Raw genomic sequence first — 12,313 nt, 5'->3', positions numbered from 1 at the left:
TGCTTGAGAATTCCATTCACATGTCATTAAACTCAAATGTAGCTCCCACACAGCTAGGTCTGTTCATTCAGGGTCTTATGGAGCACTCATCATTCCACTCCCCACTTTGCATTGATCTAGGTTAATTCTGCCAGCACAGCAGGGAGCGCTCCTCTGAATGGAACGCTCTTGGAAATGCCCGGGTCTATTTTTTGTGTTTTCAACCTTGTCAAGTGTGGGACCGCTGAACTGCTGGATGAAGTCCACAAGCCTTTTACTAGGCAGACACGTTACAGCTGCTCATGACACTTTAAATTGGAAGCATAGCACTCTGCTCTGCAGCTTTTGGGAGTTCAAGCCTTTTCCCTGCACGGAAAGACAAAAGTGTTTCCCATCTTATTTTTTAAAAAAAGATACATGTCCTAAATAAATATCAAAAGTGAGTTTCTGGTCCTGGAAAGAATCCCACTAGCAACATCACATTACCAACTCTGATCAAGAGAATGAGGTGGGGGTGAATAAGTAAGTTAAATTTTGTCAAAGGAAACTGCTGACTGGACCCCCATACATCCTGCCACAGGCAAGAAAGATCGTACATCCCAACTAAATTAAACAGTTTAAAGGGTTTTTCATAACATTCTCAAAAGGATTTTGATCAAAGCTTAGCTGGTGTTCACTGCTGACCCTGAACTTCCAGAACACTACATTTTATCATATCCTTAGATGTTCAAACAGGAAGCACCAGCAGATTTGACACGATAAACTCACAATATTGAAATTTTCACTGTTTGTACGTTGATATATGTTGAATTGCCCTTTTTCTTTGTCATCTTTCCTGCATTTGTATAAAGATACCTCTGGACACTGAAGAAATGCTAGCTAGTAGAGATGCATTTGTTTCATTTTGGGATGCAGTAACCTGCAGTAAAAGAATATGGTTTTTTATAAGCAGTTAAAAAAAAAAAAAAGCCATAGCTATAGAGCTCTCAAAATTTTCTGTGAAGACCATGACACACAAACTGAAAGCAGCTCCACACCCTACCAGAAACAGATGCAAAACCTGCACATATCTCCACTGCTACAACGATCAATACCCGCAACAACACACCTTTCAAGATCCATGGATCCTACACATGCCTATCACAACATGTGGTATACTTTATCCAGTGCACTAAATGTCCCAATAACTATGTGGCTGAAACCAGATAATCACTGCATTCTAGAGTGAATTCACATAAGAAAATGATAAAAGACAAAAACACCCTGTGACCTATGGGTGAACACTTTTTACAAAGCGATCACTCTGTATCTGAACTACCAGTCCTCATCCTCAAAGGAAACCCGCACACCACCATTTTCAAAAGACAAGTCTGGGAGCTTAAATTCATTATTGTGCTAGACACTAAAAATCCTGGACTGAACAGAGCTACTGGATTTATGGCTTATTACAACAGTCTGTAACTCACTAACCCCCTCATTTTGTCCTATGATTGTAGTGTTGGCCCAATCCTGTTTTCAAGAAATACATGAAAGAACAGATCCACAAACACGACCCCCCCTCTTCCTACCAAGAGGCACTTCAGCCTGACACATTGTAACTTTAATCAAAAGTTACAACCTCAACTGACTCTTATTGTTCTACCCTTTTAAATGTTCACTTCAGCCTTTTTAAAAAATCCATTTACTGCATAATAATTCAAGTCTGTCTTTGCTTTCTATAATTATTGTTTGTAAAACCACTCCACTGACCATTTTATCTGTTAATTTTACCCACTTTCAATATATTTGTAAAAACCCTATTTTAAGTATAAAAAGCCACACTGTGAAATGTAATATACCGACCTAATTGTGAAAGACACTGGCAAAAATGAAATAATGTTTGCTTTAAAAATAATATGTGAATTCTTCAGCTAGAAATTGGTACTGTGATTGAAGTGTGAATTGCTGAGCAATTGAGGTGAGTGTAGACAGAGAGAGAGATTAATAAAAATTATCTTCGCTCCTTTCTTCCTCCCTCCAACATTTTAGGTGAGGCTGGTGTTTTCTTTATCTGGACATCCTTTACTCAGATCAATTGTTCAATCAACTGGCCGAAGAGTAGCCCATCCTGATAACTTTGGAGTCAGCCCACTTCAAAGAACAAAATCTGATCAGGCTTGCAACAATGTGGGTGATTAAGGATCACACCAAATACAGATGCGGCATAACAGAGCAAAAACCCATAGACTTACATGGAGTCTTTTCCCTATAAAATGGGACAGAAAGATGAAGGCTGGAGGTTCGGGTCTACATCACCACACCAGCCAGAAGTACCGGTGCACATCGGCAGAACCTTGCTCCTCACCCTCGTTCTATAATCACCTGGCCAGTGACTATCACGAGCACCAAGAGGCTGGTAACTATAACATCTGTGAGACCCCTATGTATGTTTGTCTGTCTCCCTGTCTGTGTATGCCTGTCAGTGTGTGTGAGTGTGAATGAAAGTACCAATTGAAACGTGTCAACGAAGTATATTTTATTAACAAAGATCTCTGTAATTGTAGTATTGATACAATGTTGATACTGTTTTCCTAGTATTTACATTATTGATACTATTTCACTAAGTAAAGAACAATATTGATGTTGTTACAGTGTTGATACTTTTTTTATTGATACTATTTACCAAATTTCTGTATTCACAATAAATGTGGCTTGTTGCCTTATCCCCTGAAAAACATCCTGTGATATTTGTTATTTGAATAACAGTAGAGGTGTCAATGGGCTGCCCTACCTTTAACAGTCCCTCACAATATGGGATAACTATTTATGCTAAACAATTCAGTCCACCTTACATTCAGCTGTGATGCTGGGAGGATCTTTCCCAGACCTGAAAAAGAGCTCTTTGTGGCTCAAAACTTGTCTTTTGCACCAACAGAAGTTGAGTCAATATCTTCAATTGACTCATCTACTTTGTCTCTATAAGGGCTGGTCTACACTATAGAGTTTTGTCAACAAGTCAGCTTTCGGTAACAAAACAGTGGTGGTGTACAAACTATAATGCTCCCCCTGCCAACAAAACTCCCTTGCTTTGGAGACAAAATAAAACCACCTCGACAAGAGGCATAGAGCTTTTTGTGGCAATCAGAGTGACAAAGCGTCAGTCTAGACACTGTGTGCTGTAACTGGGCTCCAGGAGCTATCTCACAATGTCCATCCTGACCACTCTGCTCACAGTTTTGAACTCTGCTGCACTGCCCTGCATTCCAGCTACACAGGCATGTGCCCCTCCCCTTTCAAAGGCTAAGGAAGTTTTGAAATTGTTCTGTGTGGAGAGCTCAGGCAGCTACTGCCCAGCTGAGCATGCCGCTTCCAGCAGCAAACACGCTCCTCCTGCCTGGATTATAGGGGAGGCGGTAGATCATTCTCCTGGGTCTGTGGGGAGACTCCAAAGGAATCAAACCTGCTCTCCTATGGCAGGCATGCAGGCAGCAAGGGCTGCTACTGGGGCCTCCTGATATGCTGTGCAGAGCCAGGGAGGGAGGCGGGAGCTGACGTTGGGGTATCCCCCTTCCCTCCGCTGGGGTACAGGTCTCTGCTTAGCTCGGGTGGGGGAAAAGGGGTACACCAGTGTCTGTGCACCAGCTTCTGCCTCAGGATTGGTTGCTTCCAGCTACTGTCTGAACTTAGAGACAGCATGCGGACACACTCACTGTCCCCCAACACACCCACCTACCTCTGGGCTTCTTGTGTTCGTGTTCAGCAATGTCAGTTTGGCTGACAGAGCAGTTGAAAACCAGCTGCCAACCTAGTAGGATGCCCATGGAATGATGGGATTCAGAACCTTCATCATATGATGCTATGCCTGCCCCATGAGGCATTGCAAACCCTTCCCAAAGCACCCTGCATGCAGTTGCACAGTGGGATAGCTTCCTGTGTCAATGCAAGAGCTGGTATTGTGAATGCACTCCACTGACAAGGAGCACAGTGAGGACATTCAAAAACAGTTTAATTACAGTGGTGGCTGTACGCTTACATAACTTGTGTCGACAACTCTGCAGTGTAGACAAGGCCTAATATCCTGGGACTGACATGACTACAACTATACTGCATTAGCTCTCACCAGCATTCTTGTAACTCAACAGAAAATAACCTCTAGTAGAAGAGCAAATTTGTTGGCCCTGATCCTTCAAAAACTTCTGTGCTGAACTTTATACACTCTGGGGTAGTTCCACTGACTTCATTGGGACTGGCAATGGTGAGCTAAGTTAAGCACATACATGAGTCTTTCCAGGATTAGGGCCTTTAAGCATTATGTCAGTACGTAATAACTAACTGAAATACTGGTTAGAGGAAAATACTTCTGGTAACAAATGACTAATGGCAACAACAACAGCTACAATGCTGTACTGAGCAATTTCTGTTATTATTAAATTAAGTTTAAGGACTTACAATTTTACTTATTAGGCCCTTCTCTCTCCCCTCTACCTGAAGTGCTTGAGGTGACATAATAATTTCAAAATACAATAAAATAGACATAAGTATTTATATTGTGCTTATTACCATAGAATCTAAGCCCAAAAGGGAGCTCAAACTATAAATAAAGCCAAAATCCAGATAGCCGCTCAAGCCCATAAGTTTCTATGAAATACAAACTAACTTCAGTGATAGTTTAAACACCAACAGGAATAACAAATATGAAACTCTATTAATACCCATTGCACGTTTTTGGGGTTGTCACCTCAAATGTATTTTTTCCCCCAAGAGATGCTGGGGATGGAGATAGGGAAAAGAGATAGTATAAGGAATGAGTGTGTCTAATACTGATTCACCATGAACTGTTTTTAAAAACTCCCAAAGTCCCTAACCATTTTTTTCGCACTGCTAGAATTGCAATCACATAAGTTTACAAAACTACCAGGCACTTGCCATCATCAGTCTGTTTTTCATCCAGTAAGCTAGGCATTCCAATGTGGGGGAGAGGGAAGAGATGAGTTTTAGGGACTGTTGGAAAAAAAACCACCACCTAAAAATAAGAAAGACTTACCAACTACACTCTGATGTATACAATTAACCTCTTTCATGCGCACTACACAGATTTTTATTCCAGCAACCAGTAACAAAGAGTTTAAAGCAGGGCTAACCTGGTATCCTCCAATGATACTTGACCAGATTCTTCGTCCACTATGATCTTACAGTGATCTCCAGACACCAGTTTGTTGCCAGGAAAGGACAAGTCACAACCTTAAAAAGAAAGTATTTATAATCAATATACCAGGAGCATTTACATTGGTCTCTGTGATGGGATCTGCCTAACAGTCCACTTAAAACTCTTCTTTTAAAAATAAGATTTCCTTACCTATGTTAAAATCCAGTGCAGTTCACCGCCATTAGGCAGACTCAGATTTAGGAGTATTAAGGGGAAGTTTAGTAATGATTTGGTGATGGGAACTTTCCCAACCATTCTAGGGCTCTGAGTAACCTTCACAAGTTTGACTCTACTTTACTTCCTTCTTCCCAGCCATATTCAAGGCTTCACACATAAGATATCATTCCATCCTGCAACAATATTTCCCTTGTAAGAGGGGCCATAATTAAGGAACATGATTCACTTCTACCCATTCATAGCCTGGATTACTTCTCAGCATATTCAACCCTTCTTACACAGGGCAGTGAAGCATCTGGGTGTAGTAGATCCAGAAGTAAACGTCATCCACCACATCCCCTGATAATAGCTTACCACTATTTTTCCACTACTAATGTCCATGGGGCAGTTATAGAGTACAACTAGTGCTGCACAACCTCATGACCTTGTGATGCTTGCTGAAAGTGACTAGAATGCTGTAATTTCACTCAGAAGTAGTACAGCACTTCCAAAAACCAGTGTGCTCTGTCTCTTCTCTGTGGCTCTTGGAATGCAGTGTATGAGACAGGGAAGAAAAGGAGAATGGAATTTTTCCCGAACCTTGCATAGTTTTCTAATAGGACAATGGTGCCAACAATATTTTGCTAAGGAGATGATGACAAATTCTGGTTATGTATCTTTCTAACTGAACACTTTAGTAATCTAATTGTTAAATGATTATGAGAGCAATTCAGCAAGCAAAAGTCCATCTTTATCTGCCATGTAAGCCCAATGAAATGCAACTAGATTTCCTAGTGTGGGCATCTTGTTGATTATTAGCTATATTTAGCAAAAGAGTCATCAAAGACGGCAACAAATATATGGTACCGTATATAACAGACAAAAGATATATAGATTTTTCCCTATAATATGTTCCATTAATTTCATTTTGACTGGCCAGATAGAGTCTACAAACTTTAATTTACTTTCATGAATGCTGGGTGCTACAATATGATATGCACTGAGTTGATGGAAAGGCAACCTAAAGTTTGTGCCATAGGCACAGTGCAAGATTAAGTGGATAATTTGTCTTAAACATGGAATTCTCTTAAAATAAAGTCAAATAGTCAACACTTTTAAACACAGGAAACACTGCATTTCAAATCCACTCCCACAGAAACGATTTTAATATGTTAGCAGCCATCATGCAGCCAGAAGAATTAAGGCTTTTGGGGTTGTAGGTGTGAAAATGCTGCATTGCAGATTTTTTTTTAAAAATCACAAGAGCAAAAGGGGAGAGTGGGGACAAAATGGGTGTGGTATGACAAAACTTGGTTTGAAATGTAGTGCTTTTTTAAAATTTGCACAGAAACTACCAGGGAAACCAACAAGACCAATTCACTGGCTTGGGTGTTTGTGTTATCACCAGGAACGCCATTAAAAAAGAAAGCCAAAGACAGGGAGACAGCAAAACTTTTCTCTCAGGGTAATGCCAGGATAGGAAACAATGAACAAGGGATATTGTGGCAAGTATTCAACTGGGCATCTTCTATCCTATCCCCACCATATCCTCACACCAGATACCAACATACCTGTCATGTTTCAGTGTCCATCTTCATAGATTTTTAAGGCCAGAAGGGACCATTAGGACCTCTTGCGAATCACAGGCCATCTTACCTTTCTTCCGCCCAATTGTCCATTCTCTTTTCAGCAGTAAGACATGGGGCTCTGCTTCATCAGCACCTAACCGGATCAGCTTCCCCCAAGGCTGCTGGTTTTGGTGTCCTCCTTCAGAGTGCTCCATTTGGATTCACATCTGATTTAAAAAATAATAATAATAATAATAATAATCACAAGACACACTAGGGACAAGTTTTGCTGGAAACAGTAGGGTTTCTTTCCCCACCTCTCGCAAACACCTCCCCCTCCTACCTCTCCCCCATCTGTTTTCCCTCTCCCCGCGTTCACTGCTATGATTCTCTCTCTCTCCCTCCCCTCACCCTCTGCCCCGGCTTGGCTGTTCTCTCTCCCAAGTCTTCACTTCCTCTCTCTCCGTCTCTCTCTCTCTCTATTTATTTCCAGACCAGGCTCCACCTCCCCTCAGACACCTGCACACACACCAGCTCTCCGTGCCGGCCGGCTGGCTCTGATGTGTGCCCTGAAGTCCCTCCGCTGTACTCCCCGCTCCTTCCCAGGCAGGGCCCCCCTCGGAGCGTGGCCCTCCAAGGCCTCTTACGGCCCTGAGGGTGACACACACAGGAGCGGGGCTGGGGCTCCTGCCAGGGCCCCGTCCTCTCTCCCAGCGTTCATTTCTCTCTCCTCACCGTCCCTCCCGCTCACCTCCCCCCCGGGGCTCTGCCCCAGAACAAGGCGGCTCGGAGGGGGGAGAGAGGGGGGGGGTCACAGATATCCCCTCCCCCAGCGCCCAGCCTCTTACACCCAGTCCGGCCGCGGAGGCTGCTGCTGTCAACAGACATTGCCAGCCATCAGCTGATCAGGCCCTGGGCGGGGCCATGAGCTCCCCCACGCCTCCTATTGGAGGCCAGCGCAGGGTAGCCATAGAGAACCCAGAGAGCGGGGAGGCACCGGAAGAAAAGGCTTCCGTCGCGTCACAGAGCAGAGGGCGCTAGAGCGCCGCTTCTCTTCCCCCGCCCCGCGCTAGGCAGCCATCTTGGATTGGGGAAGCCAACCGGCCGCAGATGCGGACGAAGGACGCGCGGCGGCCATCTTGGAGGTGGGCACCAGTGGGGCGGGCATTTTGGATGTGGGCACTCTTCCCCGTGAGGTTATTCTAATGACGCCGCCCGCTGGCGCCCATCTTTGTTGTGGGCAGTGTGAGTGACATTAATCTACACTTACCTCAGAGAGTACTGAGGCTGGGCCTGTAGTACCAGAAATGGACACCTGTTATCGGCCATACCTTGCTTTCCGTTCCATACGGAGCAGCTAAGCTACCCTTAATGTGACTACCATAGCCAAACCAGTAGAGCTGAGCTGACCCAGACTGAACCAGCCCCGTTGCCTTATTGCTCCAGGTATAATTCTGCACCCCCTGAAAGGAAATAATTAAATATTAGGCTTACTGCCTTTGAAATGCAAAAATACCAGCACCCCCACAAGACAAGCCCACTGCAACCCCAACCCCTCAACCACAAGGCAACTCTGCAACTCTCCCCCTCTCCTCCCACCAACAGCCACTTATAGCATCTGGAGAGAGAACGCGTACAGATAAGTGTGATAACGTCAAACCTCTCCTCGCCCTCACGTGACTCAAACGCTCTCTCACGTGACATGCGTGTGGTGCATTTGCATGTTGCTGCGAAAACAGCTGCTGTATTTCCAACAGTTTTGATCTGTAGTCGCTTAAATTGCGGAAGTGGGAACACGGCAGCATCTTTAGCTGGACGCAGAAACTTTTAGCATTAGATATCCCGGTATTATCACAATACAACACAAATGTTTAGACCCACGTAAAAGAGAAACCTGGCAGATTAAATTATTTTTCTGGCAACTGGCAAATCCATAAAAAAAATCCACCTGCGTGATCGAATACTCTATTAAATATTTAACTGGAGGCCCAGTCTTTCTAGTTTTAAATACTTGGGCTACATTTAAAAACAAGCATAGGGTGGGGCTTAGAAATACATAGCTGGCAGTATTGCCAACTCCAAATATTAGAAAAGCATGAGTCAGTCATGTTCCCCCACTCCCAAGTCATGACTGGCTTTAAAATATTATTTTTTAAATATAATACATTTGGGGTTCTTTATTTGTCTTTTGATATGAGCCTTAGGGTGCACTTGGATCATCTTTTCATGCTTTCCTCTGCAAACATGAGGAATAGGGTTGGCAGCCCTCCAGGATTGTCCTGGAGTCTCCAGGAATTAATGTGATGAAACCTCCAGGAATACAGCCAATCAAAATTGGCAACCCTAATAAGGGGTGGGAACCTTTTTCTTTTTTTTCTTTAAGAAACGAAAGCTGAGTATCTCATGTACTACTAGAGTAAGGTAGCTCTATTTCAGGGAGGATTTTGATATGTTGAAGTTTGGTTTCAGTCCAATTTGGATGAAAAACAAAAAATGTAAACATTCATGAAAGGGAATGGAATCATGGTCCACGGGCAGTCCGCCTGGTAGGCTGTTGCAGAGGACCCCGGAAGCCCTGGGGTTCCTGGCTCAGGGGCAGCCTGCCAGACAGATGGTGGGTGACCACACGGGTTTTGAATCCTGCCTAGGTTCTGTCAATACATCATCAAAATAGAACAGTCCCTGCAGAACATTTCTATTTTGATAAATCTGCAAATTGTAACAAAAACATGTTTAGTTGGAATTCTTTCAACCAGATCTAGTATTCATGTAATTCCAAGAGTTGGCACTTTAAGTGCCAATTATTGCAAGACTCATGAAAATTGGCAATACTGAGACAGATAAATGGCTGTACCCACATGAGTTGTTCTTTGATTTCATCAGGGATGCTCAGGTGAATAAACATTGTAGGACTGGGCCACAGATTTCCAGGTCAGACTGTGACCCTGGTCCTGCACATACTGAGCTCTTTTGAAGTCATTTTTATACAGGACTCAATGTTGGAAACCCCTCGCCTATCTAAGCATGCTTGCTCATATGTGTGTTTACAGATTGGATCCTTAGGAGGATATTGGGAGTTTTAGGTGTGCAAGGAATTCGGGTTTCAGTCTTTCATGTATTAGGGACTGAACTTGTGAGGTGCTCAGTCTCTCCTGAAGTGTACAGAATACCCACAGTAGCATCACTCTCGAAAGAGCACATTTCAGAATTGAGCCCTAATATACCACAGACATGAAAAATTGTCACTGGCACCATCTGCTCCTGCTGGCTATATGAATCCAATTGCAGGATCCGGGTCTATGAAAGAGGACTTCAGAGGGACTACTCACATGGGCCAAATTATTCAGGTGCATAAGTGTTGTCAGGACCAAGGCCAAAATCAGCATTTAGAGGACAATGTGTTCATTAACACCCATTTACCATGTAGCTTTAGTATTTCTGAGGCTTGAGTCATGAAAATCAGTTTGCATCACTCAAAAAGGATTTGTTTATAAACGTCAAGCTTACTTTGGACTGGTGCCTTTAACACTTGTTATCTCTGAGTAACAGAAGAAAATGGCAGCATATGCTGTACATGTTAACTACCGGAGGGGATATAGCTACAAGCACTATATCAAAATCTTTTTGTAAACAGTAGCATTAGTAGAGGGAGGAAGTTGTTTCTTTGTATTGTGGCTTTGAGAAAACACGTTTTCCAAATGTTCCTGCAGAGAGATCCCCTACAATCACACCAAGGAATTTACTGCATCTCGACTCAAGAGCAAATGATTGGTTCAGCTCCTCCAGCATCCATGCAGAAAGATGGCAAGTGAAATGTACAGCTAACTTAGTAAGTCATGTGTGTATGGGAGATTCAATTAAAATTAAATTATACAACAAATTAGATTTTAAATGCTATGCTGCCTAGCCAGCCAGACAATTAATAATTAAAGATTTACTGATCCAACACTATGTGCATCTGAACAGCACACTAACATAACTGCTTTTCATGTATGTTGACTCTATTTCCACACCCTCACATACACCAGGAACAGTTGTGTATGGAACCCCAAATATCCTGCTTACCCCTCCCCATATTTAGTCATTATCTTCTGGTCAAGGTGGAATTGCTAGAACTTGTTCTAGAGCCCATCCACCCAAATATTCAATCAGCCATTAATGTCTCTTGAGGAATGTGTCATTTTCTTGCTCTTTCCTATGGCAGGAAGTCAAGATATTATTGATTTTCAATCTCTAAAGCTTTTGCTGGTTGAGTGTGTATATAACATTCTGAAGTTAAGGAAGCTGATGATTAGTTCTTTGCTTTTTGCTATCTAGATCAATACAGAGCTCAAACAGACTGGAAAGGACCGTAAAAGCAGCAACTCACACCCCACTGCAGGTTTCAGATACTTTTTTATATTGCAGTAGCACCTGGAGGCCTCAGCCCCACTGTGCTAGACACTGTGCAAACTTAAAGAGACTGTCACAGCCCTGGAGCATTTACAATCTAAGTAGAAGGCAGACCACATACCAAATGAAAGTAAAAATCTCTAGTTGCTACTTTGCTTTGAAGATTATGTGTGGGCATGGGGTGGGAAGACAAATATCTCTGTTTACTTTTAACAATTTTCCCCTGTGACAAAGTAATGTTCAGATTACTAAAGGGTTCAAGTCTGGAGAATACAACATAGAAGACATATTTATGATTAATAATATGTATACAGTGTAAGTGCAAGAATGCATTTAAAGATCACACAGAAAATGCACAGGAGTTTTACTCTCAAGCTGCCATTATCAGCTGTGGAGCATTGGTGTCCCCTACATGCCTATGGTTAATCAGTGTGTGAAGGAAAATATACAGAGGACATACCTTCAGTCCAAGTGTTTTTTCCTTCTGAAAACTAAAGGTCCAATCCTACAAACGCCCATGTAATTTCAATCCTGTGAAGTAAATGGGAAATGCTTATATAAATAAAGTTATTTCTGTAAGTGTTTTCTGGGAAAGAAAATCCTGACATTTGAGAGTTCTATCCCAGGATCATGAGTGAGGCTTAATTTTACTGAGATATCACATCTAGTTGGCATGTCTGAGGCACTGGGGAAGGAATCGTGCTGTTTGAGCAAAAAAGGGAGGCAACAATTCAGAACTGCCATGCTACACAGAATTTGCCATAGTTTCTCCCTACAACCCCCAAACTCTTCCATCCCCCTATCTTCTGTGTATTGCTGTAAACTATTCCTTCCTTGCCGTGTTTCAGGACATTTTCCCCTCCCATAATTTTTTAAAAGTCAATTTTGTAACCATAATACAGAAATAAGAGTTTATGTATATATTTAAAAACCTGACAAGACACAAGTCTATGTCCAAACATCATTCAAGCATAAGCCAAAGATAATTCAATTACTGTTCACACTTCACAGGTCAGAGTGACTGTACACAGCA

General features: G+C 42.6%; 1 protein-coding gene across 3 annotated transcripts in view; it reads right to left on the bottom strand.

Annotated features, from left to right (window-relative positions):
• The window catches only part of CHFR (checkpoint with forkhead and ring finger domains), a 33,997-nt gene extending 26,141 nt beyond the window's left edge, over positions 1-7,856 (bottom strand). For 2 of the 3 annotated variants that reach the window (XM_067539811.1, XM_067539809.1), the window contains exons 1-3: positions 7,420-7,856; positions 6,977-7,115; positions 5,100-5,199 (exon numbers count right to left, since the gene is read on the bottom strand). In XM_067539811.1, coding sequence (XP_067395912.1) covers positions 5,100-5,199; positions 6,977-7,103 — 227 coding nt within the window. In that variant the 5' untranslated portion in view covers positions 7,104-7,115; positions 7,420-7,856. The remainder of the gene's footprint in view (positions 1-5,099; positions 5,200-6,976; positions 7,116-7,419) is intronic. The other variant, XM_067539810.1, reaches the window with a different exon arrangement.
• Between the last annotated feature and the right edge of the window lie 4,457 nt (positions 7,857-12,313).

This window comes from Emydura macquarii, unplaced genomic scaffold (assembly GCF_026122565.2).
Source record: "Emydura macquarii macquarii isolate MOO-44397 ecotype Brisbane River unplaced genomic scaffold, CSIRO-AGI_Emac_v2 contig_554, whole genome shotgun sequence".
Taxonomy (NCBI): domain Eukaryota; kingdom Metazoa; phylum Chordata; order Testudines; family Chelidae; genus Emydura; species Emydura macquarii.
This window is presented reverse-complemented; position numbering and strand designations above follow the sequence as displayed.